At 39.3% G+C, this 27429-nt stretch overlaps 2 protein-coding genes across 3 annotated transcripts; one reads left to right on the forward strand and one right to left on the reverse strand.

Moving 5' to 3' along the window:
• Positions 1-361: 361 nt before the first annotated feature.
• On the forward strand, positions 362-13638 carry hltf (helicase-like transcription factor). Of its 2 annotated transcripts, none has more exons than XM_044374883.1 (25): positions 362-468; positions 2364-2566; positions 2662-2828; positions 2997-3139; positions 3255-3343; positions 3620-3691; positions 4200-4391; positions 4654-4728; positions 5067-5121; positions 5239-5287; positions 5404-5471; positions 5607-5654; positions 5793-5903; positions 6019-6110; positions 6795-6938; positions 7219-7351; positions 7555-7690; positions 8272-8451; positions 8624-8739; positions 9842-10023; positions 10147-10269; positions 10369-10481; positions 11193-11373; positions 12471-12551; positions 12856-13638. In XM_044374883.1, the coding sequence occupies exons 2-25, from the start codon at positions 2369-2371 to the stop codon at positions 12997-12999; spliced, it is 2892 nt and encodes a 963-aa protein (XP_044230818.1). In that variant the 5' UTR covers positions 362-468; positions 2364-2368; the 3' UTR covers positions 13000-13638. The 2 variants fall into 2 exon arrangements, with proteins under 2 accessions (XP_044230818.1, XP_044230819.1); XM_044374884.1 differs by having other exon boundaries at positions 5404-5456.
• A 338-nt stretch (positions 13639-13976) lies between these two features.
• Positions 13977-26604, reverse strand: gyg1a (glycogenin 1a; the record flags this gene model as incomplete). The annotated part of the gene is made up of 7 exons (XM_044375488.1): positions 13977-16538; positions 17924-18161; positions 19174-19300; positions 20661-20823; positions 21166-21340; positions 21464-21599; positions 26379-26604. Coding segments are annotated over 7 exons (1239 nt in total), but the record flags the coding sequence as incomplete, so codon positions are not given.
• Positions 26605-27429: the final 825 nt, after the last annotated feature.

Here is a 27429-nt window from a genome sequence, read left to right on the forward strand (position 1 = left end):
CAGGGTTCCACAGAGTTATAAGTATCAGTGAGTAAAACTGCAATATAAGCTGTCTTTTTACATTAAGAACAAAAAAAGTCAAGTCATTTGGTTACTTTAGTCATAAAGCAGGTTTTAAGACACATTTTAAGCTTCACCAATTCCGGCTTTTTAATCTGTTTCAGTCGCTTGTAGAAGCTATACCATGACCTGCATCACAGCATTATCACATGCCAATGTGGTTATTAATTTGACTGCTACATGACAGCAGCGAATACATATTTGATAATGATAGAAATACAAATAAATGTTTAAAACAAATTTATTCTACTAATAAAACATAACGATTTATTTTTAAGCTAACGACCGGAAGTTCTATACTGACTGCAGCTAACTTGACATTTCCGGATCGCCAAAGCAACAGAAAGCAGCACCAAAACAAGCTGCGCAAACAGTAAATCTGCCTGAAAAGGGGAATTTAAAAAAAAGGTATGAAACTGTTAATTACAGATAAACAACGCACTTTGTGTATAACTTTTTACAGAAATGTGGACGAGACAGCGTCGAACTAGCTAGCGTTAACAACCTAATTACTCAAATCAGCTAACGTTGAGATTAACTAGCTGCACATCCAGGCAAATTATTCAGGTTCAAGACAAAAAACATTTTCATTGCAGGGTACAAAGGAGTGAAGTCTGCACACAGGGCATAAAATTAACACCAGCCACCAGCCAAATACTTGTAAAATATGCAAGTGGCTGGTAGATTTGCTTCACTCACCAGCCAAAAAAAACCAATAACAATCTGTTGAGTGGCTGGTAAAATCTGAACATTCACTAGCCATTTGACCGGTTGACAAAAAAGTGAATTTTGCACCGCATCTGCACACTCTTAAGCTCCCAACAAACACTTTTATTCTCTTTTTTGAGGCAATGTTTTGATCTGTAAGCTCCTCCCCAGGCAAATGTAAAGGAGAACTTATGGAGGCAGAAATCACGTCAAATCATTACCACCTGCTGGTCAGCAAGCAGCAGGGAAACAAACACCACAAGATTAGAGCTAGATGACACTAGATATTATCTTAGTTATTGGATATAGTAATATCGTGATATGGCATAAATGTTGTCTTTTCCTGGTTTTAAAGGCTGCATTACAGTCAAGTGATGCAGTTTTCTGAACTTAACAGACTGTTCTAGCTGTTCAATTATTTGCCTTCACCCACTTAGTCATTATATCCACATTACTGATGATTATTTATCAAAAATCTCATTGTGTAAATATTTTGTCAAAGAACAAATCTTAATCCCTACAATGTTGTTGTAATATCAATATTGAAATATTTGGTCACAAGTATTGTGATATTTGATTTTGTTCATATCACCAAATCCTACACAAGATGCTGATTGCTGCCTCTTACAAGAAAGCCTTGTTCTCTTTTACTTTATTGAATTAGCTGACATTAGATTACCGTTATGTTATTTTAACGGTTATGTTATGCTATTAAACAACAAGTGTACCATAGTTAAGACAATCTAGTGTTAGTTAAACAGCTCATCAGTCTGTTGGGAGACATGGGTTTCTCTTTGTTAGCTGGCTTTACTATTTATCAACATGTAACATTTCGGAACATTTTGATGTTAGTGTCCTGCACTTTAAGCAATGTGTCCTGATTTTTAAGTAGGTACCTGGAAGGGATGTGCAGGTATCAAACTTTCATGCTACGATTATTGTGGCCAAAAATATCACGGTAAACAGTATTATCATGATAATCATTAAACTTTTCTGAAACACTACTGTATAGTAAAATTACTTCATACCATGGCTGGCCTGGATTTAGCTAAACCAAACAAACTGAAGAATGAACTGTATTTTTCTGCACCCTGCAAATTAACTTGTGTCAAAAACACTAAAAACACCCCAAACAAAAGCAATCTGGTTGTTTAAAGTTTAAGTCAGTTGACTGGAAATGACTTAAAATCTAGATGAGTGTTTCTTTCTCTTAGATTTTCTGCACGTTCTGATTAATTTTGGGTTTTAATAGTGTAATAAAATAACCCAAAAAGTGGCCCAGTCTGGCTGTGTCTCTGTTTGACTAGTAAAAAGGACAAGAGAGCTGTGCTGTGTTCACAGTGCCCTCAGAAAACAGTGATAATGACAGTAATGGAAATGGTTAGCGGTATTGTAACCATCAGAATGTTTCATCACGGTAATAAAAACAGTATAGCAGCACATCTCTACATTTACTGTAGTTACAACCTGCAGCTCCAGCTCTGTGCACCCAAACGTCAGGAGCTGATGGGTCATTGTGTCAGTTGAAGTTGCTTGTATACAGTCTGTTCTCTGTCTAAACTTACATCCTTCTTTTTTGTCTGTTTGTGTTCCAGGCATTATGTTTCCCAGCAGGTGGCGGTTCAGTTGGGACAGGTTCACTGAGGTGGACCTCTTCACAGACCGCTATGACGCCAACGCAGAGTCTCTCTCTCAGGCCATCAGAGCTGCGGCGTCTGAGGAGCCGGACGCAGACGGCAGCGTGCTGTTCGGCCAGCTGAAGGGCACTGTGGTCGGCCTCAGATATTACACGGGGGTGGTGAGTCCTCTAGTTTTTCATAAAGGAGACAAAAGAAAGAATTGCCACACATTGACCCGAACTTTAAATCATGTGTGTTTTGCTTTCTCGGACAGGTGAACCAGGGGGAGATGGTCGGTTTAGTGCGAGAGCCGCAGAATCCATACGACCGCAACGCAGTGAAGGTGACCAACGTTTACGGCAGCCAGGTGGGGCACATCAAGCGGGAGCTGGCAGCAGCTATGGCCCACGTCATGGACAACAAGTTGGCTAAAGTTGAGGGGTGAGTTATTGAACTGTCAGTGTCGTCCACCACTGACACGTAGCAGGTCAGCATCTATCAGGAATGTCATCTCTCGCACTTACACCCATCCAGTTATTCACTCCATGATCATCTATGAACATCAGCGTGTTTGTGTGTATATTGTTACATGCCTCATTGCTTCGTCAGGGTGGTGCACTCGGGGACAAATAACTCATTCAACATGCCGGTGATGCTGTCCTTCTGGGGGAAGGAAGAGAACAAAAATGCTGTGAATGAAGTTATGGCACGTCGTGGATATAAACTCAACACAGGTGGAATTAAACCAGCAGGTACACACACACACACACAACCATCTAATCTTTCTTTTTTTTTCTGATGTATGTGTCCATGTATCACACATATCATCAAACATGTCTGTGTGTTTCTGCATGTGTTTAATTTCAGGTGTAAATCAGAAATCATACAACAGTTCAGGTGCTCGGGGGCCAATGGCGTCTAAAAAAGGTTTAACCATCCCACTAACTGCAGACGAGGTAAACCACTTAAATTTAGTTAATGCTATAGAGTGATCACAAGTGCATTTATAAAGAAAACTGCAGAGCAACATCCTTTCCTGTTAATATTCTGGTTTATCATCCACCTCTCTAAGATTATTGTCAGAATTTTTTTTAAGTGCCAAGAGAAGTCATTGTTTTTTTACATCAAAGTGCCGAATACTTGTTATGATAAATTGATGTTGAGCTAACTGGGTGTAACAGACTTGGATTAAACTTGTCACACCTTTGTTTGCATGTATTCTTTTCTCTCAGCTAAAGAATGCATTTGACAATCTGTTTGAAGGCTTGATGGAAAGTAAAGATGGAGAGAAAGAAGCAGCCAAGGTATGTATATTATTATTATTATTATTATTATTATTATATTAATCTGTGTTTTCAATATTCAAACAACAATTTTGTCATTTCCTAATAATTGCATGATGTTTTTATTTATTTATTTTATTTTATTTTATTGTAATATTGGACACATGTCATGTATGTCACTGTGGATATTAGCTAAATGTCTAAAATCTACAATGTATCTTTAATTAGCAATATTTATATCACAAGTTACTTTGCTGAATGTCAACAAAGGTAACAATGCACTCTGGCAAACCCTTGTGGTTGCAGTCTTTAACTGTTTTAAAAAGTTTAAAGGGTTGATTTCCCAGAAATAATGTGACATGATATCAGCAAACCATAAATGTCTCGGACCTGAATTTGTTCTTCCTCCTTTCTGCTTTCTCCGGTGGAGAAACCGCTTCTCATCTCTCGAGCTGTCAGCTCCTTGCACCCTCAAATAGTTACTCATCCTATAAAGACTGTATTTTTTTCCTTCTCTCGTTCTCTGCAGTCCGTGGGTACTCCCCTCCTGCTCCACCAGAAGCAGGCGCTATCTTGGATGTGCGCCCGAGAAAACAAATGTGCACTTCCACCCTTCTGGGAGAAGAGAGGCGAGCTGTATTATAACAGCCTCACGTGTTTCTCTGCCAAAGAAATACCGGAGAGGGTTCGTGGGGGGATACTGGCAGATGACATGGGGCTTGTGAGTGGCGCATAAACGCACAAAAATGTTTTATGTATGGTTCCAGATTCAGACATACAGGATTACGTGATATTTCCTCCCATGAAAAGACCTGCATTTACTGTGATAACAATTATCACACTGCAGCTATTTAAGCAGATATGAATCAACACTAAAAACCCTGTTTGTTTGTTTGTTTGTTTGTTTGTTTGTTTGTTTGTTTGTTTGTTTGTTTGTTGGTTTGTTTGTTTGTTGGTTTGTTTGTTTTGGGGGGTTTTTTCAGGGAAAAACTCTGACAACCATCGCTCTGATCCTCACCAACTTCCACAAAGGAAAGCCCCTGCCTGTGGAGAAATGTGTAAGTGCGACCCAGGAGTTAGCACAATCCTAATCACAGAGAATTAATAATAATAATAATAATAATAATATTAATAATAATAATAATAGTAACGGGCAGCATATTTAATCACTACCACAGCAGTCACAATCATATATGGTCTTATTTACCATCCTACATCATTAAACCCTCAAAACATTACAAGTTTAGGATAAAATGGGGAAAAAAGTATGTGTTCTCGTCCTTTTTCTGTACTTCCTCTTTCTTTTATTCTGACTCAAGAGGCTTTAATGATGTATAAGTGTGCCTGTTAAGGAGCGTCTGGGATTACAAATTATTTATCGTCTCCATGTGTGCAGGAGGAGCAGTCTTCACCTAGAAAAGCGAAATCACAGATGGCCTCCAAACCGGAAGGTACCCAAAACTTTCAATAAATTTCCTGTAGCAGATTTAATAATTTCAGATTTTTTTTTAACCTGTCTGATATCCAGTCTCCATCTGTCTGTCTGTGTGACGGCGTCTTTGTTTCAGGAAGCAGCAGTGCAGGTGATACAGCGGCTGGCTCTCTGCGCACACACCCGTAAGTGTGATTTAATTGATTATAGCGTGCTGAAATTATGTTCAGATGTTGATGGGTTTTTTTTTAATTAATGCTTTATCCTCTAACATAACGTGATATGTTTCTGTGTGGGTCAGTCCACAGGCGGAGGTGATCTGTGTTGATACACCGGATGTCGCGGAGAAAGCAGGCAAGTCAGAGAAAAGTAAGAACAAAAAGTGTCGTCTTTTTCGTAACACCTCGTCGCTTTTAAACATGTGGTTATGCAGTTTGTGCTTTTTTGTCTTTTTTATTTATTATGTGGCGACCATACATTTTTACCTGACGTTTCCACTTACAGGTACAGACAAAGGAAAGATGAAAGCCACCAAGCGAAAGCCCAGTAAAGGTGCAGTAAATCTTTGTATTTGCGCACTAAAAAAAGATCAGTGAACCAGTGTTTTATTTTAATTTTGTTGGGGTCGCATAACTTAATGCTTTTGTTTATTTGGCTTATATAAAGTGTAGTATAATGCTTTCTGTGCAGAGGGCCCAGTATTGCTGGAGGATCTGGACTTCGCTGCAGCGCTGGGTGGCTCAACATCGGATACAAGCTCAAAGAAGAAGAAAACTGACAAGAAGGCAGCTCCCTTGCCGAGTAAGTTTTAGCAGCGTATTTCTGCCCGGTGTTGTTTGTTTGACATATTAATTTAATGATAAAAGTCATAGTATGTAGTGATATCGGAGATGTTTGTACATCTTTGTTGTCGCAGGTGTGGTATCCTCCTTCACTGAAAGCGCAGATGACTTATCAGCCAGAACGACTCTCATCATCTGCCCGCTCTCTGTGCTCAGCAACTGGCTGGTAGGAATACACACAAAGACACATTCTGTCAATTCATTCCATCTACATGCAATTTGGAGATGAAACCATTAGTCCATTGATTAATTATTTGTTTGAAAGAAAACTAATCTACAACTATTTAGTTTCAGCCAAACATTTGCTTGTCGCAGCTTCTCAAATATGAGGATTTTCTGTTTTTCTTTGTCATATATGATAAGAAATTTCAGTTTTTGACTGAAATACATCACTTTTGGCAAATCATAATGGGCATTTTACACTACTTTTTTGGCATTTATAGACAAAACAATACACCAAGATAATTATCAGTAGATTAGCAATAGTTAGTTGTAACCCTAATGCAGTCACAGTCCTGTTATTAATATTGTAGACAAGATAAAGAGAAAGGATAGCTTGTAACCTGCTCGCCATATTGTAAAGCAAGTGAAAGATGAACAGATGGCCAGCATTGTAAAGAAAAAGTCGTCTCTATGTTTTTGGGAGTTTTTTGCCATATAAAATAGTAGATTAGGCATTTATTAGTCATTTCATAAAACTTTTAAAAACAGAGATGCCAGATTCAATGCCACCTTTGCATCCCTAAAATCAGCATGTGTAATGTTTTCTTCCTCTGTCCTGTGTGTGTGTGTGTGTGTGTGTGTGTGTGTGTGTGTGTGTGTGTGTGTGTGCGCGTGTGCACGCGCTCAGGACCAGTTTGAGCAGCATGTGAGGGCTAACGTGAAGCTAAACGTGTATCTGTATTACGGCTCAGAACGCAACAGAAGCAAGAAGTTCCTGTCCTCCCAGGATGTGGTGATCACCACTTACAACGTCCTCTCTGCTGACTTTGGGGTGAGTGAACACAAGTCACACGTACATCAGGAGCTTTGAGGTGAGCCAACGTGTTCACACAGTCAATATGTTGGTACAGATTATGCATCCATTATTCTGATAAACATCTGATTGTCACAAAGGAACGTCACTCTGAACAAAGACTGTACATTTCAGTTCAGTTGAGATTATACATTTTTATAACAAAGTGTGTGTGTGTGTGTGTGTGTGTGTGTGTGTGTGTGTGTGTGTGTGTGTGTGTGTGTGTGTGTGTGTGTGTGTGTGTGTGTTTCCCCTGCAGAATAAGAGTCCCCTCCATGGGATCAGTTGGCTGAGAGTTGTGCTAGATGAAGGACACATCATAAGAAACCCCAACGCTCAGATGAGCAAGGCTGTGCTTGACCTCAAAGCTCAGCGGCGTTGGATTCTGTCTGGTATACATTTACCTAAAGACACACACACACACACACACACACACACACACACATAATCCAACATATCAATACACAAACATGGCTACGTGATAATTTGACATTACTGTTTGTTTTGTTCTAATATAATCATAGTTCACTGTCACATGATAAAGCACATACACATACAGTCAATCGTGGGTGTGTTTGTCCTTTCACCAATCCAGGGACCCCGATCCAGAACAGCGTGAAGGACCTGTGGATGCTGCTGGCCTTCCTGCGTCTAAAGCCGTTCGATGTGAGGGAGTGGTGGAACAGAGTGATCCAGAGACCCGTTACACAAGGAGACAGGGAGGGCCTGCAGTGAGTGGCCATACATATATACATGCATACATTATATTACACTGCTGCAATGTAGCAGCACAAACTTGATATCATTTGGGCACCTCTACAAGTTTTTGTTCATCTAGAGTTTGGAAAAGTATATTTAGTCACTTTAGATTAAATTGATTAAAGCTTTCTTCACTGTTTCCACTCATAGTTTTATTTCTAGTGTCTTACATGTTGGCCTTGTCTATTGTCAGAAAAAGCCTTTCAAGCCTAAGTTAACATATTCAAAAGTGCTGTTTTATTTGAGCAGAAGTCCCAAACTAAAATGTTCAGTTTATTTTCATATATGACAAATAAAAGCATTACATTTTGGCATTTTTTCTGGAAAAATGACTGAAACAATTTTTCGATTAAAATCAGAAATAGTTGCCGATTAATTGTCTGACGATCAGCTAATCAATGAATCATTTCAGCTCTAGTAACTCCTCAGTGTCAGTAACCTAGCTAAATGTCGGAACGAAAGTCTGTTATTTATGCAGACAACTGTTATATTCCAGTATTCATATTCAGACACAAGATATCGGTAAACTCAGGCGAGTGATAACTGTGTGCAGGAACCTTCAGACCCTGGTGAAGTGCATCACCCTGCGACGGACCAAGAGCAGTGAGGTGAATGGGCGCCCTCTGGTGTGCCTGCCCGAGAAGACTGTGTGTGTGGAGCAGGTGGAGCTGAGTCAACCGGAGAGGGAGGAGTACGAGCTGGCACGCAACGAAGGAAGAAACACCATCCGCAGGTGTGTCGAAGTTTGTTAAGTTCAAAAATCAAAAGACCAATCAGAGAGAGAGTTAGTAGATAAGGACATTTTGACAGGTCATGTGATTGTTGGTAGATACACATTAGGTGTTTTATAGTGAACTTTTCCATATAACTGTATTTTTTTTTAATTGTTTTAACTGTGTGTGTAGATACGTGGCTGAAGGGACGGTTTTGAGGAATTATGCTGATGTCTTGGCCGTCCTGATGAGGCTCAGACAGCACTGCTGCCATCCCGATCTGCTGGCAAAGACATCCTCAGATTTAGGTAAAATCTGCAGTTTGATATGATAACGATTTATTCATTTGCTTGATATACTGTGTATTTAAAAAGAAATCATGAACCAGGATCTTTCTGTATAGTGTTGTGGAAATTTTCTCTCGAGAAAGAGGCACATGGAGACATAAAGAAAGCATTAAACATTGTTACTTGTCGAAGCAGTTGTAAACACTGTACAATCTATCACATCATCGGTAACAATTATACAAATGTCCACACACAAACAAAATAAATCATCTTGTATTTTTAGAGTGAAAGCATGTTGTTCAGCTGGCCCTTTCTCTAAAGATCGAACTCAAACTAGACCGCTTTATACCTCTGCAGAAGCAAAACTAAAAACAGTCTGGTCCCTAAATGGACACCTCCACAAACCGTTACACCTTCTTACAAACAAGTATGGTCTCTAAAACAGAAGGCTCAAGACAAAGATATCTCTAGCTAACCCCAGAGGTCAGCAAGCAATCCTCAGATAGAAACAGGTTCAAGAGGTCAACTAGCCTAGGAGTAGGATTTCTTCACCAACACGTATCCCCAAAATGACAATGACATTACATCACATTCAGTTGACAACAAACATAGACTCCTTAGTTTGAAAACATTTGTAACATATATACAAAAGATTTATAAAATGATAACCTACTATTCAATTTTCTTTCACAATAGTTTTTGACTTCAACAGTCTTTTCTATTTAGATAGTTCTTAGATAGTTCTACATATACGGACAGTTACCCCACTAAAATTTAGTAAAATTGAGTATTTAAGTAGGATTTATTCATTTTAACTGTTGGTTTGCATTTTTTTGTAAATCTCATCTCCATAGATAATTGTCAGGTGGCAGGCATTTTGGTGGAGTATAAATTATTATTATTATTATTATTATGAATATTAAATTCATTTTATTTTCATTTAGTCATTTGCCTAAAGACAAGTGAAATTTAGTCTAAAAGTATTGAATCAGAATTTTTAAGAAAACCCAACATGTGTAAATATAACAGAGCCCAGCCCTGGCCTCAAAACATGTTCATAAAGATTTCTTTTCCTCTGTGTTCATCTCCCCATGTAAATTTCTCAAATATTTTTTTCTTGCAGGTGTTGCAGCCACTCCCGCAGAGCTGCGGGAGCATCTGATAGAGAAGCTGCGGCTGGTGTTGGCCAGCGGCTCTGACGAGGAGTGCTCCGTGTGTCTGGACTCGATCCGTCTGCCCGTCATCACGCACTGCGCCCACGTCTTCTGCCGGCCCTGCATCGCGCAGGTCATCAGCAGTGAGCAGGTACATGTGCTGCCCTCTGCAGACAGCAGGGGTTTGTAATTAGCAGCTGATTAGTATTTAGCAGCTACTTATTAACATATTCATCTTTTTTCCTATGATTTGTGCATGTGTGTGCGTGCATAGGAGACGGCCCGCTGTCCTCTCTGTCGAGGCGAGATAAAGGCCAGTGAACTGGTGGAGTTTCCACAGGAGGAAATCGAAGAAGAGAACAGCGCAAACTCTGTGAAGTGGAGGACCAGCTCAAAGGTAGAACGCACATATCTAGGCTGCAAAATTAACCGGGTGATTAAACACTGTAGACTACAAAAAATGCACAACTATGTCTTTAATACTTTGTCTCTGCAGGTGCAGGCACTGATGGGAAACCTGTTCAGGCTGCGATCTGAAGACAGCAGCGTCAAGTGTTTGGTCGTCTCTCAGTTTACGCGCTTCCTCAACATACTGGCGACTCCACTCAGGTAACACACACACACTCACAGTAGAGGTTTGGCTTTTTTAGAAAGTCTATGCTATTGGTTTGTTTTTTTAGAAATAAGCACTGGCCTTGTGTTGGTTTTCATTAGCATCATTACTGTAAAAAGCTCTCATAAGTGCCTTCAGCTCTCTTGCTTAATGTTATTAATTCATACATTTATTGGATTTCACAATCACTTTCATCAGAAATCGTGGTGTATAAACAGTTACATTTGTGACTTTTAGGTGACTTATATGTTTCTATCTTACACGACTTCTATTTATACCCTAGGAAGATTGTAAAAAACATTAGTAGTGCACCAGCAGATATTGTCTTTTAGTTCATACATAAACTGGCAAAGATTTCTTTCAGTACTTCCTCTTCAGCTCAATGTATCATCTACACTTCGACTAACATTCCCGCTCCTTTCAGCACTTTCACTTCAACTGATACTTTAACTTCACCCAGCTCCTACACTTTAAGACTTCAGTGTCATCCAGTCCTTACACTTAAACTTCTTCCATCACTTCCATTTGAACTGCAATTTCAACTTTTTTCAGTATTTGTATCTCGACAGCTACTTGAACAACTTGAAAAATCTCAGCCATGAGCACAAGTACCTTTTCTTCAGGATATTTTGCCTTTTCTAGTGTTCTAATACTTATTTGATTTTGACTTGTCTCTTGGTATTGTTGTCCTCCGTCCTCTTCACCAGAGAGCACGGTTTCAGTTTTGTACGTTTGGACGGCACCATGAGCCAGAAGAAGCGGGCCCAGGTCATCCAGGAGTTTCAGAGCTCTGCGGCCGACAGCCCTTCCATCATGCTCCTGTCACTCAAAGCCGGAGGGGTGGGGCTTAACTTGACTGCCGCCTCTCATGTTTTCCTCATGGATCCTGTAAGTACTGGAACCAAACACATTCAGACATACAACTGCACTTACAACAGATTTTATGTCTCACATTGTGCATGTTGAAGTGAGTGTGCATGAATATGGTACTGTATGCTTCTTACGCTGACCTTTGGGCCACCAGGGCAGCCTGTTCTAAAATTATTTTTATGAATTTTGTTACCACATAAAACCTCAAATAAAAATATCATCAATGCAACTATGAATTATCGCTCCTAACTCCTGGTTTAATTACTGGAAATACTCTGATTTTCTTTACATCAAGGTTTCCAGCAGTGTTTACAGCAGATGTGGACCACCTCATAAAAAATTAATAGTTTTATGGAGTAAAATATGAAATGAGAAAAGAGCAAAACATCCAGATGTTTATCTTCATAGACCTTTTTCACAGCAGATATTTTGACTTGTCCTAGCAGGAAAAGCACAAGTGGAACTGATAACATCAATGATGGTTCATGTGTCCAAGGAAGCCATAGTGGTGAACCAACATGAACTATACCAGGGTCATGACTTTGGAAAGCCTAAATGGCATCCGGCCATCATTTATGTTAATAACTGCACCTGTACTTTTCCTGCTTTGGCATGTCACAATGTCTGCTGTGCAAATATCCAGTTGATTTTTGGTCACACGGACCTTTGTTAGAGCATTAAATGATACATCAAAAGGAGGGAAAAGAGTAGGGAAGAAGCATGGGAGTACAAATATATTATCAATATATCTGATAAGTGTTTTGGGGGTGTCATAAAATGTTTTCAGGTGAAAATGAACTGTGCATTGCATAATCACTTGTACTTAACAGAGAGTGTGTTTATGTGTCTGTGTGCGTGTGTGAGTGACTTAAGTCAATTTCAAGGACACATGCCAGACTTAAGACCAGTTGATTGCAGACGGCTTATGCAATTGGGGACAAAAGCCATGTCCCCAGTTGGTAAAACGCTGAATTTTTTGGTCAGAGGTTAGGGTAGTTTAGGCAAGTAGTGGTGATGGTTAGGGTAAGTACCCAGGAAATTAATGTAAGTCTGTAAATATCCCAGAAGTGACTTAAGTAGACCTGTGTGTGTGTGTGTGTGTGATTGTGTTTCAGGCATGGAACCCAGCTACTGAGGAGCAGTGTATTGACCGCTGCCACCGTCTGGGTCAGAAGAGAAAAGTCTTTGTCACTAAGGTCAGACAACTGGGACTCAGTATGTGTTTACTGTATTATTATGGTCTGCACTGAGGGCTTAGAGCACATCTTTTTAGTGGCAAGGCACATTTTCAGTAACATGCTTTGTACTGTGAAGACCTATTGTATGTGTTGTATTGCCTTCTGATTTATTATTTTAAATATTAGGCTAACAGCATTTTTAGAGGCTAGATACTACTCATACTAGACAAACAATTATGAGAAAGGTTACTGGTTGTGGAATATTATGCTTCAACCTACAGTACCAGTCAAGAGTTGTGTGTGTATGTGTGTGTTGCTGCAGTTCATAGTGAAGGACTCAGTGGAGGAGAACATGGTGAAGATCCAGAGGCAGAAGCAGGACCTGGTGGAGAAGGCTTTTGGCTCCACGAACACCGACAGGAAAACATCTCGGATTGATGATATCAAAGCCCTGATGGAGCTGTAGATATCTGACAATGGACCAATCTCATGTTTTGTCATGGAAACAACACAAGTGTTGAGTTGTGTTTAAACTGTACCAACAGTGTTGACTGCTCCTTTTTTGGGAGGGGGGGGCAGACCGTTCACATCTGGAGAGTCTCAGTGAACTTTTCCACACTGTCGTCTTTCTATTCATATTTCAGTTTCTTTTATACCTGATCATTAATGTGCAAAATTCTGTTTTATTTCTACTTTTTTGTAAAAGTTTTTTAATTTAATGATTTCTGATTCATTTACAAGATGCACCACTAGTCAAGCTTTCATTTTTGTTCATTTTGTGATGCTTCGTGGTCTTATTTACAATTTGTTCATGAAAACATCACATCGTTTCTATGCGTGGAGGTGAGCTGATGAGGATTTTGTCAAAAACTGTAACATTCTGGGATAAAGAGCAGAGAGAAAAACACATCTGGTCTAGCAACTTTTTTATTGAGGAAAACTTAATTTTAATAGTTGTGAAGATTCAGATGTTTGGTTGGTTGGATTTGCAGACTACTGATTTTATACATTTGCTTTCAGTGTATTTAACCAAAAATAGAGCAGCTTTCAGAGCACTCATTGCTTTTCTATGTACATTAAAGGGAAAAATATGTTTACTACACAATAGTGTGCATTATTATTCCAGTTAATCAATTTTGATAACTGATTAATCATTTAACACATTTAGTCAAACAAAAATGGCAAATGTTTCCTGGTTCCAGCCTCTCAGGTGTGAAGATTTGCTACTTTTTGTCTTCATTTGTCTGTAATATAAGTTTTGGACTTTTGGTTCAGAGAAAAAACAGAAATTTAAAGAAGTCACTTTGGGCTCTCAGGACATGCAAAGGTCATTTTTCACTATTTTGACATTTAAAAGAAAACAAAATGAATTGGTAGTTGCAGATGATTAAAATTATAGCATTTAATAAAAAATGAAATTCATGACAAGAGGGTGGATAAAAGTTGTTTTTCACCTTTCTTTATTAGCAACATGGATGTACAGTTAACAGCTGGGCAACAGGACAGATCTGCATTAATTTAACAGCACTACGTTGTTCCACTTTCACACTCATGCATATTTGGGTTTAGCAAACTGACAAGATTAGAAACTCATATCATTGCTCTCAATCTTGCCAGTTTCACGGAGTGAGGAAAGTTTTATTATTATAAGAAGCTACATTTATTTTAAGGGCACACAGCTGGAGTGAATTAAAGGAGGTATTGGCAACAGGAGAGGACGGACTCAAAAAAAAAAATCTGTTTTGCTACTAGCAGCAGTTACAGTAAGTGAGGTTTTGTAAACAGTGAACGGCAATAAGGCAGCTGGTTACACTACAGACAGAAAGTGATGAAACTCAGGTCATGGCACAAAGATTTACTGATGTGGGTCTGGAAAGGACATACATGCAGTCACAAATACAGTTGACAGATGTTCGGGGAGCGCACTAGTGTTTAATCCCACACAAAAACATAACACAAAACTGACTATCAACATCACTTTATGATGTGGTTCAAAGTACTTCATTACTGACCCACGTTTCAACTCTGTGCCATGCAAATAGAACACAACAGGCCTAGCCCTAATACAGTGTCAGACATTACAAAGCAGAAGTCACGAGGAGCTGGTGAGTGTCAGAGGCACAGATAAGGACGTTCATCTATGTACTCCGAGGTGAACACTGTCAGATTAAATAAAGCAGGATTGTCGGTTATAACTGGTTAAAACGGAGAGCAAAGAGACTGCAAAAGGGACGTGAGCCACTGGCTGCATATCTGCTTCGAAGTGGTTTGGAAAGACTTATTGCAGGATAGGAACTGTGGTTAAATCCAGGAACAACAGCTAAACTTATTAAATTCCCTTTCCTTCCAAAAGTTTGCATTGTTGCTGAATGTTTCCACAGGCAAGGAAGACTCAGGACTATGAATCCATTTCCATCAGATCCACAAGAACACTTAAAGGAGTAGCTGACTGTTTTTGACATTAATGAGCGTATTCGCTTTCTTGCTAAGATTAGATAAGAAGATTGATATCGCTATTAAATGCGTGATATCAAAATTCTCATCTGACTCTTGGCAAAAAAAAAAGCAAATAAGAATATTTCCAAAAATGTCAAACTTTTCCTTTGAAAGACCAGTGTGTAGGATTTAGAGGCATCTAGCAGTGAGGTTGCAGATTGCAGCTAACTGAATACACCTCGTCCTCACCACTCCCTTTCAAGTGTGTAAGAGAACCTACGGTGGCCTTGAAACTCGCCTTAGCGTAACCCCGACCTTAACCCTAAACCCCAGACCTGCCAACACTCCTGTATTAACCAGGGTTTCTCCCGTATTTCAAGGCCATCTCCCAGTGCCCTTCCGGGAAACTCCCCAGATCATCTATGAAACACAATCCACACACTACAAATCATTTCAACTCTTCTGTCACTGCAACCTGGCAACCCACAACCTGATTCAAGAGGCGTATGTGCAGCTGCTGTCTGCGCAGGTAGGCGAGCCAGCTAACTTAGCTGTTGTCAAAATTCATGACAAATTGCATGACAATGTTCCACCTTAAAAAAAAAACCCAAATACACTTGCAAATGATGGAAATGTGATAACTTGATGTTGATGTTTTGTCATTACATAAACATAAATACAAATAAATTAATCTGGTTATTTATTTACTATCTATCCCCCCCGCCAAAAAAACCTGCCTCTACTTTGAAAGCTAAAGTAGGCAGGCATGTCTAACCTAATTGATCCAATCTAGCATTTACCCTTTTTTTCCCCCACCCACCTTCCACAAAGACCCGCCCTTCTCTGCATCTGATTGGCTAGTACTCGTTGCCTTCGTTGGTTAGGTTGGTTAGGTTTAGGCACGAGGAGTGAGATGGTTGGGGTAAAAATATCTGGGTCAGAGCCAATCAGAAGCAGAGTAGGGGTTAGGGTTAGGGTTAGGGGGTTAGGGTTAGTGTGCGGGTTGGAAAAAAACTAACATGGCGTCTCTGTGGTTGAAGACCCGCTCCCTATGTATGTATAAAAGGCTCATTCTAAGCTAACGAATCTTATTTGCAGGTGATTATACACTAATGACAACATACTTATGAATATTATATTCCGTTTCTGCCAATAGATCCCCTTAAATCTCACACACTGGTCCTTTAAAGAGAAAAGTGAACAGTATACTCTCTGTAATTCATACACACACTGACAAGATGCAGAGAGTGAGGCTCAAAGTTGCACAGAGGCATTCATTCAGTCACCTGCTAATCAAGCCCCTGTGATTGGCTGAGCGGTGGTTAATTCCCGACCCACACAGAGCTTCAACTGGCGCTCTCTCTGTCTGTCGCACTCCCTCGCCCGCCTCCCCCGCTACTTTAAGAAGGAGTCAAGTTTGCGCTCGATGTTGACGAAGGAGTCGTCACCCAAGTAGTCGATCTGGCCCGCTTCCCAGCGCTTCTTCCTCTCCTCTGACGAGACCTGAGGACGAGGAGGAGGAGGAGCGGAGGGCGCCGAATGCTCCCTCACTTCCTCGTGAAGCTTAACCTGCATGACACACAGACAGAGAAAGAATGAATGAATCATTAAAACGGTTGTAGAGAAATACTTTATATGGTCTGCTTTCCCCAAGTTCAGCCATGCTCAGCACTAACTCAGCTGGAATTACCTCACAATGGAGGAATTTTGCACATACAGTGCTTGCAGGCGTTTCCTCAGAGGAGTCAGAGTACAACAAGAGTACAACAGATTTTGCAACACACTTGCGGCAGATAAGAGTTGAGTATGTTTCTTAGATAATATAAGCAGTTTATGGTAAAATTATTTTAAAAAAGATAAGCTCAGTTTCTTACAGTAGATGTACATTCAAGTCAATACCAATTAAATTAATAATGGCTGCAGTGAGTAGAGAACACAGAGTGCAAGATTCAGAATAAAAAATTAAGGACCGCCTCCAGACATCCTTTCAGACATAAAAAAAATGCTCGAGTGCTTTGAGTGATAACTTGTGTCTGATATGTTTTTTATTCCACAAAAAAAGTTAAATGACCTTATTAAAAACTTCAAATCACACAAAAAAAATCACAAAGAACCAAGTCTAAATGTACAGCATTTGATCAATACCTTTTTTTTTTTTTTTAAATTGTCCTTAATCTCTAGCTTACTTTGGTCTACAGGAAAAAAACCTTACCCTGAGCCAGTGGAAAACTTTCCCACAGTAGCCGGGATGTTTGCCTGTATCAACTTGTGACACAAGATGACACAGCTTTGAGTAATTGGGCAAAGCAGCAGGTTTGCCAGGATTTCTTGTACCACCTGCTCATCTATCATTTGTTTTGACTAATTCACAACTATTTCACTGCTGCACTATTACAACAGACATCAGGGCAACTTCCTGCCATTCTGCGAAGTGCTGAACAGTCGTTGGAGGCCCGGCAGCACGTTCGCCCCTGCATCTTTCATTGACGACAGAAAGCTTTTCATAATGTCTTGACGCTACTGAGGAGACTGGCTATACCACCGGGCCACAAACACGACTTTTGGCAACAGATGGGAGGCCGAGGAATGTGGAACCAATCAACTTTTACTTGTTACTATGACAACTAAAACTGGCCAGCTTTTTATTTGGAGCTGAAGAGGAAGCTTCGATATGTAGCTCTCTAACCACTTGGTAATTGCAAACCGCGATAGACTGACACATTTTAAAATATGTGCTAGAGAAGCAAGAGTTCACCTAACAATTAAAGGTTTCAACACACTCGGTGCATGGCGATTATGCAACCTGCTGCATCAGATAAACACACGAGCACACACATTCACAACCATCCCACTATGTGCCTTTACACATGCACACTCACAAAAGCCACACCTTAAATCAAACACCCTGCTTTCATACACACACACACACACACACACCACAACCGGTGACATACTTCTTCATTCGCCTCCACAAAGCCGCTGACGAAGGGAGTGTCCCCGTAGGTCTGCTGCAGCAGAGGCAGCACAGATTTGGTGTACAACTGCCACCACATGAGCAGGTAGTCCGGGTGCAGATGGCACTGGTCAGGGGACATGGAGTGACCTTTGACTTCACCCTTCTGAGCGTCGTAGGAGTAGCTCCACGGCTTTGCCTTGCCAAGGAAGTGCACCACTTTGGCTTCATGGCCGTACCTGTGAAAATACAGCATTGAAAACATGGGATGGCAGGAAGGAAAAATTCTTTAATTTCAGGAAAGCTTAACAGCAAATAATAATGTAATTTCCCCTCTAATTGTGTTACAGGATGATTCTGGTTTATTAAAATTTGAGTCCTAGTTTTGTAGTTTTGGTAATAATTCAGTCATTTCTATCACATTAGTCATGATAAAACTTTACAAACTGGAGTAAAAGCTGCGATCTGGGGACACAGCAAGAGTCAGATGGGGGAAAAAACACAAGCGCTTTAGTTCAACAGTTTATCCAGATGATCAAAACCACTTTATAATGATTTTAGGTAAAACCAAAAGTGCCTACAGCTGAAATGTCAGTAATGATCCCTCATTACACCAGAAAACTGTGTGTGCACCGGTATTGGAAGTATAGTAAATCAAAGTTAAACCAGAAAGTCTTTTTGTAAACCGGGATGTTTACAACAACAAACTTTTTGCAATAATTTAACAGTTTGCCTTTGTTTATTTTCCAAATTGGTTTGGTTAACCAGGAGGTTTGTTTAAAATCTGTGATTTGACTTTTTTGTAGCGATGTTGCCATATTTCCAAGTCTTGGCAGTTATTATGTTATTATTATTGATAGAACTGATGACTAAAACATAAGACCCAAGTTGACATGTCTGGATTGCACCATTAATATATTAATATTATTGGGAAAATACAGTATGATTCCTTGCACTGAACTAAACATCTAAACAGAAGGACACGTACACAGAAGTGTAGCTCGCCCCTCTATTTTGTAGCTGGTTCTGGAAAAATGTGTGTGGTGCTTGCGGCTTCTTGTAATTCAACACCCACACACTCACACACACACTCACACACTCACACACACACACACAAATACACAATGACCTTGAATAAGCATTACACCTCCTAACACACAAACACACAGAGAAAACTACAGAATGAGGGCAATAAGCTGAGCTAAACATGGACTTGGACATGTGTGTGCATGTGTGTGTGTGTGTACTGACTGTTTGAAAGCTGGCAGATAGGAGTAGATGGCGATACTGCTGAGGTTGTAGATGAAGGGGAGGTGTTTGGATATGTCTGCCGTCGCCCAAGTGTTAAAGAAACTGTTGAGAACCCCCTGATCTCCACCTGCAGACGTGGAAAGACAAAAAAAAAACAAACAAACACAAAAAGTATTTAGACATAAAACTAACTTCTGGCAAAAGCAGGACAAGATGAGAGAAAGCTAGGAGCTCTGATATGGCATGTAAAAATAAACAGACCCACAACCAGGAGAGCAACGGTCATGTGAGAATGACTTGGCGTTCTGCTTCGAGTAAAAGGAGCTTCAAAGACAAGAAAACAAGCTGAACAAGCTTTTATTCATCGAATTTTATTCTGATCAGCTTTAGATTATCTGAAAGACTTTATACATTCTCATTCAGTAACACTGACCTTATCTGACACACGCATACTGTACCGTACATTCCCACAGACTGTGTCCTTTATCACGTGTATTAATAGAAATTGAAAAAAAGGGTGTTGACAATGCTGTGAGAGGATGCTGCATAGAGTGAATGACAACGTATGGCGAAATCAATGCGCTCACTCACAAACTGATGGCAGTCTATGTGACAGAGTGTTAATGGCAGGCAAAGGGCAGGGGTGAGCTGGCAGGCAGAGCGAGGACAAGGTTAGACCGAGTCAGGGTTAAGATTAGGACATTTACAGTGTGTGAGTGTGTGTGTGTGTATGTGTGTGTGTGTGGAGAGGGCAGCTGCAGGAACCTCTGGGTATCAGTCTAATGATGTAGTGACTGTCCAGACAAACAAAAGTGGCATATAATCATATATACTGTAACTTCAACTGAATCCTGTCCAACTTGTCAACCAGTCCTCATCCCTGCAACTTTAGTGAGGCATTATGAATGTGTCTTTTTTATTGTTCTATTGTTCAAACAATGAAAACTCCCACACAGTTTTACAAGTTTTCTCTCAAAACATCAATATTTTTTTCTGCAAGAATGAGTCATAATGGCAAACTTCATTTTTTGCGTGTGTGTGTGTTTTTGGCGGAGATTTTCCAAAATAATTTTCCAGTAAGAAGAGGAAATTAAAGGGTACGTTTGAGGGTATAGTTGCATCAGTAGACAGGCTTCGACACTCGATCGGGGCGGTTGCCGCTTGTTTATGCAAAGTTGGTTATACGCAGAATGTGGATTTTCATGCCTCAAATAAGTGGTTAGGGGCTGGTGTAGTAAACCAAAACCTCCATGATTCAGAAGTGTAAAATGTCCCTTCAGAAACCTGTGGTTTAGGTCACACAGACTGTACCTATGATTTTAGTTTTCTTATTACCGATATCAGCATCTGCGTTTCGGTGTAAGTCCCTCTGATTTGATTAGAAGTGAGATTATGTTCTGATTTATTTCAATGGATCAAGAAAGGAAAGAGATGAAAAGAAGAGAATAAAAAAAAAAAAGAAAAAAAGAGGGAAATTCGGGTCTCACCGTCGAAGCTGCCGTTTTCAGCACAGAACGTGAGTAGCTTCTCGTGTGTTTCGTTGGCCGGTCTGAAAACGAACACCCCGGAGTTGAAACAGTCTGGCCAACCAGGATCCGGCGCTGCAGATAACTCCTCCCTCTCAAAGAGTTCATCTATATTTGACAGCACCTGAATACATTTAAATAAAATTACTTATTTACACAAATATATTGAGTTTTATTTATCAGTATTTCCATTTTTACCAAGAAGAAATCAGACAAAAGTTCCTCAACTTATTCAATATTTAATTACAATTACCTCACATTTACTCCAATAACAGTGCATTTCCTCTTCTAATTTTTCACTCAGAAGTCAATAAATGCATAAAAATAATAATGAAACATAGACTGTTTTATGTTATTGAAGGACAAAGAATTGTAAGAGCACAAACAAAAAAATGGAGAAAATCTGACAGAAAACATATTCAAACCTTCTAAACTACACTGTGATTTTTCATTGTTCGTTTCTCACCAGTGTGTCTGCATCCATAAACACACACTTGCTGTACTGTGTGAGTGTCCAGCAGTGCAGTTTTGTGAAGGTCACTCCCAGGTCCGGACGCTTCATCATGGACAGATGAGCCGTATCACCGGAGTCCATAACATCTACCACACACACCTCATCGAAAATGGAGCGCAGCGCATCTCTGCAACACACGGAGTATGATTTACGTCAGTGTGTCTGTTGACTATATCGTTTGTGTTTTGAGAGAGAGAGAGAGAGACAGCGGAAGAGACAGAGTAATAGCTGAAGAGCTGATAAGTGTTACCTGCTAGGTTCTGCAACATGAGGTCCTACAAGGACGACAAGTTTCTTTGTTGTGTGAAAGTTTCGTAATGACTGGCCAAGAACCATCGCTCCTTTGGCGTAGCTGTCGTTGGTGGCCAGCGTCACAAAAGCTTGGTCTGCTTGGAGAAAAACACACACACACACACACACACACACACACACAAAATGATCAGCCATGATAATGATTGTTATCATATTGGTGTTATCACTCTTTCCTCTTTTCAGAAAAACCAAAAGCAGATTTTTGGCCCTGCCTGTTTCTTATGGTTTTTAAATGAAGCTGCATTGCACATTGTCTTATCAGAATAATGACAATGAAGAATTATTTGATGAGAATAACTGCATTCATGATAAATTGTATATATATAAACTATGCTACAAACTGCATTCTGTAGGTGACACTTATGATTAGAGCTGCAACAATTATCTGAAGGAAAGAAAATGAATCTGCAACTACTTTGATTATTGATAAATCATTTCTTTATCACATCTTTCAAGCAAAAATGCCAAATGTTTGTTGGTTCCAGCCTCTCAAATGTAACGATTTGCTGTTTTTCTTTCTCATATATGACAATGAATTGAAAATCATAAAGTTTTTTCACCATTAATCAGACAAAGTAAGAAAATTGAAGGCTTCACAATGAACTCTGAGAAACTGTGAATGCTATTTTTCACAGCTTTTTAGTATTTCATTGAAACAAATGATTAATCGATTAAATAAATTGGCAGATCACTCGATAATGAAAATAATCATTAGTTTCGGTCCTAATTATGATTGTTCATTACAGAACAGTGAGCCAATTAACAGTTTTTTTGGTCAAACTGACAGCAACTAACAACAGCCTTATAAAAATTAATAAAGTGCAACAACAAACATTTACTCAGTGTAACTTTTCCTCAGGTTTCACTCCAGTCGAACCATGACTTCTCTGACTTCACAGGGGACAAGAGTGAACACCTAGACTGAGAATAGTTTATAAAACCATCATATGCAATAAATTACACAGGCAACTATTTAACAAGCACTTCACAGCTTCCCCCCCGCCATTAAGGAGAATGATATACAAGCAGACCTTGATGCACACATGCTACTTGAATCGCTATAGCAACACACAAGAAGGGGTTACCACCACACATTATAGCTAATTTTGCTCATAAGGAACAGGGATATTTATATGAATAAGTTCATTTGCAAGAATCACATGAACAGCCAGCAGCGACTGACAGGTGTTTCCCCAACTCTCCCGGATACTCATGTTGTCAGGCTTATCTTCTGTGCTATAATATGTAATGTGTCTGTGTCTTTGCTATATTAAAGTAATGGATGACCTATTAATCATGCTCGTGATTAAGATAAACAAGTTGGCACCAGTTATGTAAATATATCATTTTTCTGTGTTCATCACTTCAAATAAACATGCAGCTGACATATGACTGTTTCAGCTTTCATTGTACATTTAAATTTGCTATTAAAGTGAAATTACAAATTGTAAGAAAGCAGTCAACAATCAATCAAACTTTATATTTGACATTAAACTAAAGTAACTACTACCTAACTACAAGTCAATAAATATTTTTTCCACTTTTTCACTGTCTAAATGCTTCCTGTATGTACTGTACAGCTCACTGCAGCCTGTTAGCAGTAGCCTATGTCCCATTCAGCTGCAGGCCTACTGTGTATAAAGTGTATAAATTTGGTGGAAATGCCCGTCTGATGAGTGCCCCATGAACACATTAACAACAACGGGGGGGGACACACTGTGTTGCTGCTTGAATGAAAGTGGGCCCAAAGCCAGCAAGATAGTATTCATCAAGTTGATTGAGTGTGTTTTCGGGGGGGGGGGGGGGAGTTCTGGGAAACCTGATCGATGAGTGTGCGAGTGCTGCACGGTTGCTAGGGTCTGATTCAAGGAACTATAACCCAACTATCAGAACAGTGTAACGCCTGTTACACCCTCGAGGCCATACAGGAAGCATGTGCTGTGTTTCCACAGAATCTACAACTCACATCTGGGTCCGATAAACAGTTCATAAAATTATATTCAGTAGTAACACATTCAGTTTTAAGTGTCGCTATGTGGCTGTAATTTATCTTAGAGTGCATAGAATGGAGTAAATACATTAATAATCTATAATGGGATACATTTATATATTAAATAAGTAAGTAAAATGCATAGAGAACACACATAAAGTGCCTTTTTCCAATCTACATTGAATACTTAAGTGTATTTTACTATATATGTTTGAAAATATAGGCTACAGTATTCTATATTTTTGTATATCATTACTGTTGGCATTCCTTTATCGCACAGTAACTTTTTATTAGTGCTTATCATTTTCTGTCTACTGACCACATTAGCAGTAATACAACATATGAGGTCTGACGATTACGGCCTTTTATAGTATTAGGGAAAAAAAAACTTCGAGGCCACACACTGAAGCGCACGTCCGCACTGAGAAACAGCTGTGTCAAATCCTTGACAACGACATTGAACCAGGAAGTCAACAACACCTTCTTTAGAAGTAAAAGAGAACTAGATGAGCACTTTATAATTCTTACTTTATAATGAACTTTTTATCGAAGGGTGTTCAGACCCAATTTCTGCACAAGAATTAGGCTAAAGGTTTCTTCTTTCTTTCTTCTGACTTAATACAATTTATTTTTCAACGTAGGTGCTTTAGATATATGGGATGATAAATAATGTTTATATATAAGATGTATGTTTGATATTTTGAAGTATGGCTTTTGTATTACTGCTTTTTTCTATGTACTTTATTGAATTGTTCATTGTTTTTGGATGTTTATCACCCTAGGCAGTTTGGATGGTTAACCACACCTGCCATCATAGAGCTTTTCAGCCTATTAGTGTGCATGATGTATAAATATGAGTGTGGTTTCCATCTTTTAAACATTCTGACCTGACGAAGATCTAAGTAAGATAGAAACATTGTTGTTATTAGACTTTTGTGGCTTAGAGGAGTTGTGCAGGCGTTACCTGTTTATCATTGATGGTGTTTACTGATAGCCTTTGCACCTACGCGCATTATTCTGCCAGAATTCTATCTTTTCAACAAGTGTGCATAAAACTGTGTGTTAACCAGTTAAAATGAAAAAGAGCCATCGGGTTTTATGACGCAGGGCTGGAATATTTCCCACCATTTCTCGCACTGTCTGTGCATTTTTGTATAAGTAACGCTGCAGCAAACAATTATTTTCATCGTTGATTTATCTGACAATTATTTTCTCGATTAACCGTTTGGTCTGTAGTGAAAAAGAAAAATCACATTTTCTTGCACCAAAACACAAGCTGACATCAAGTTGTTTTATTTATTTTGTGTGTGTGTGTGTGTAACAGTCCAAAACCCAAAAGTATTTAATTTACCATCATAAGAATTAAAGAAAACCATTAGCCTAAATATTCATATTTTAGGAGCTGAAACCAGTGAATGTTTGATTAATTGTTTAAATGATCTTTTACAGTAAAAATGACAAATCATCAAAATTGTTGCAGATTCATTTCCTGAAGAGAAAGACGCTTATTTGCTTTCTTGCTAACTGAGACAAGAAAACCATGACTCTCGTTTCTGTATGGTAAATATGAAGCAACAGCCATGCCGACAACTGGTTTTTTAGTCTAAGCTAAGACAACCGTCTGCAATTCAAAATGGAGAAATTGGCAATGTTGGTGATGCAATGTGAGCAATTTCCACTTACCCACTTTGTGTCATCCAGTGTCACAATCCACACTTCCACTTTGACTTCACTCTACATATTAGATCTCAGAACTACACCAATAAATCCACTGGGCCACAGTATCAACCAGTATCAGATTAGATATATTGGTACCAGTGTCTGGCTATGTGTCGGCCTATAACTTACATGAAATTGAGAGTAATAGCACTGATAACGTTATTTTTCAACTGTAAAATGTAGAGCATGAACAATTAATCTTTTAATCAATTAGTCAATCAACAGAAATAAATCTGCAACTATTTTTTAATAATCAAATAATTGTTTTAGTCAATTATTAAGTAAAAATGCCAAGAATTTGCTGGTTGCAGCTTCTGAAATGTGAAGATTTGAAGCTTTTATGAGTCACACATGATAGAATACTAAATATATTTGAGTTTTGGACTGTTGAGCTGACAAAACAAGACATTTGAAGACATCAGTTTGGGCTTTAAGAAATTAGAAAGGGCATTTTTCATTATTCTCTGACAGTTTATAGTCAAAACAATGAACTGATGAGTCGATAATAAAAATAATTGGGAGTTGCAGCCCTAGAAAAAGGCCTCACCAAGTATATATATCTTGGTCATTATAAGCAAATTTGAGTGATCCTGTCTGTGTTGTCATATATCACATCAGATTTTTTTACCCAACCCACAAATATTGGACCAAAACCAACATTAAAATGTCAGTGACAATCTAGGATTAAATGATGTGACAAAAATCTATTCATAATATGGCATTTTAAAGAAAATTTATGTATTTTTTTTCTCAATATGACCCTTTTTTTTACATTTTGTGTTGCTCAACTGCACTAGTTGCATTCAAAACGGTTTGACTTTGAAAACTGTGGGCGGAAGTGCTGCTGTTGATGATCAGCAGCTTCACTGTGGTCCAAACCGCTGCAGCAAGTCATCAAATCAAACACATCGACCCATAAAATATCCACAACATTGACTACACCGAATATTTAATCTCAACGCCTCTTCTCTGTCCGTGTGAGAAGAGCAGTGAGCGTTGTAGTTTATGTTTTCCGCAGCGTTTAATAAATTCGCGATATTCTGGGAGGATCAGTTCGCGCAGCTCCGGTCCGGTCCGGGGTCGAGGTGTCCGGTGACAGTGCACTGCGGCGGATGCGAGTGACGGCGGAGAACCGGTGTCTTACCCGACATGATGCGCTGAGGAGGGTCCGCCCGTGGGTCGGGGGTCGTGATGGGGCAGATGGAGGGTTTGCACTGCGAAGCGCAGAGGCTCAGCAGCTGAGAGCAGTCTAACACAGGAATTAAGTCCCACATTTTCCGGGTCAGGTGGTCAATGACAGCTGACACGCCCCCTCTCTGCGTAGCACTCAATTGTGTCTGGATGATAACCCTCAATGTGCGACACTCTCGCGAGATTTATCATTTTAATCTGAATCATCACATTCCCTAACCCTAATCAAGTGTTTTTTGTGCCCAAACCCAACGAGACCTTTACCTCAGCGTTGTCACATCATAAAAACATAATTGTTTTGTACAATGACGAATTACGCGCACAATGAATTAACGTCTACAAATCTCGCGAGACCTTCGTAAATAGGGTTACCATTTGAACATCCGTTACATCTTCTCTCCCTTTCTCTTGTCAGTGATTATTGTGATGGGCAAAATCACAAAAATCAATAAGAACAACAATAACACCTGGTAGGAGACTAATCTAGAATTGATAATTAACAATAATGGTACTCTTTAAATTACGCTTTTCAGAAAATATATTTATTTTTAAATGAATTAAAAGAAAAAAATAAACAAAACACATAGGCCTGTGTTCCTACTTAATGGTACCCAATGAAAAAAAAAAAAACTGGCCCATGGTAGAACCTAATTGCTGACTCCTGCTTAGTGTATGAAAATGCAAAAGCTGAAAACCTACGAGGCCTATATTTAACTATACCTGCAGAATTGCCTTGAATTTTGAAAAAAAAGTGTCACAAGAGGGGCTGGAGGTCTATTTCCTGGACATCTATGCCTCTCACTGTCTGTGCAATAAACTGTTGTAATCTGGCTTTACGGTTTGCTAATTTAATACTAATTACTTTAGGAATGTCTAACATGTAAGCACAAAATGTAATGTAGCTACTTAACTTTAATAATGTAACAGGAAAATGGCAACAAACTAGGACATTCAGTGCGTTGTGGATGTATTAGTAATTAGTTAGTGGTTAGTGGCATTATATA

The sequence above is a fragment of the Thunnus albacares genome, chromosome 15, assembly GCF_914725855.1.
Source record: "Thunnus albacares chromosome 15, fThuAlb1.1, whole genome shotgun sequence".
Taxonomy (NCBI): Eukaryota; Metazoa; Chordata; class Actinopteri; order Scombriformes; family Scombridae; genus Thunnus; species Thunnus albacares.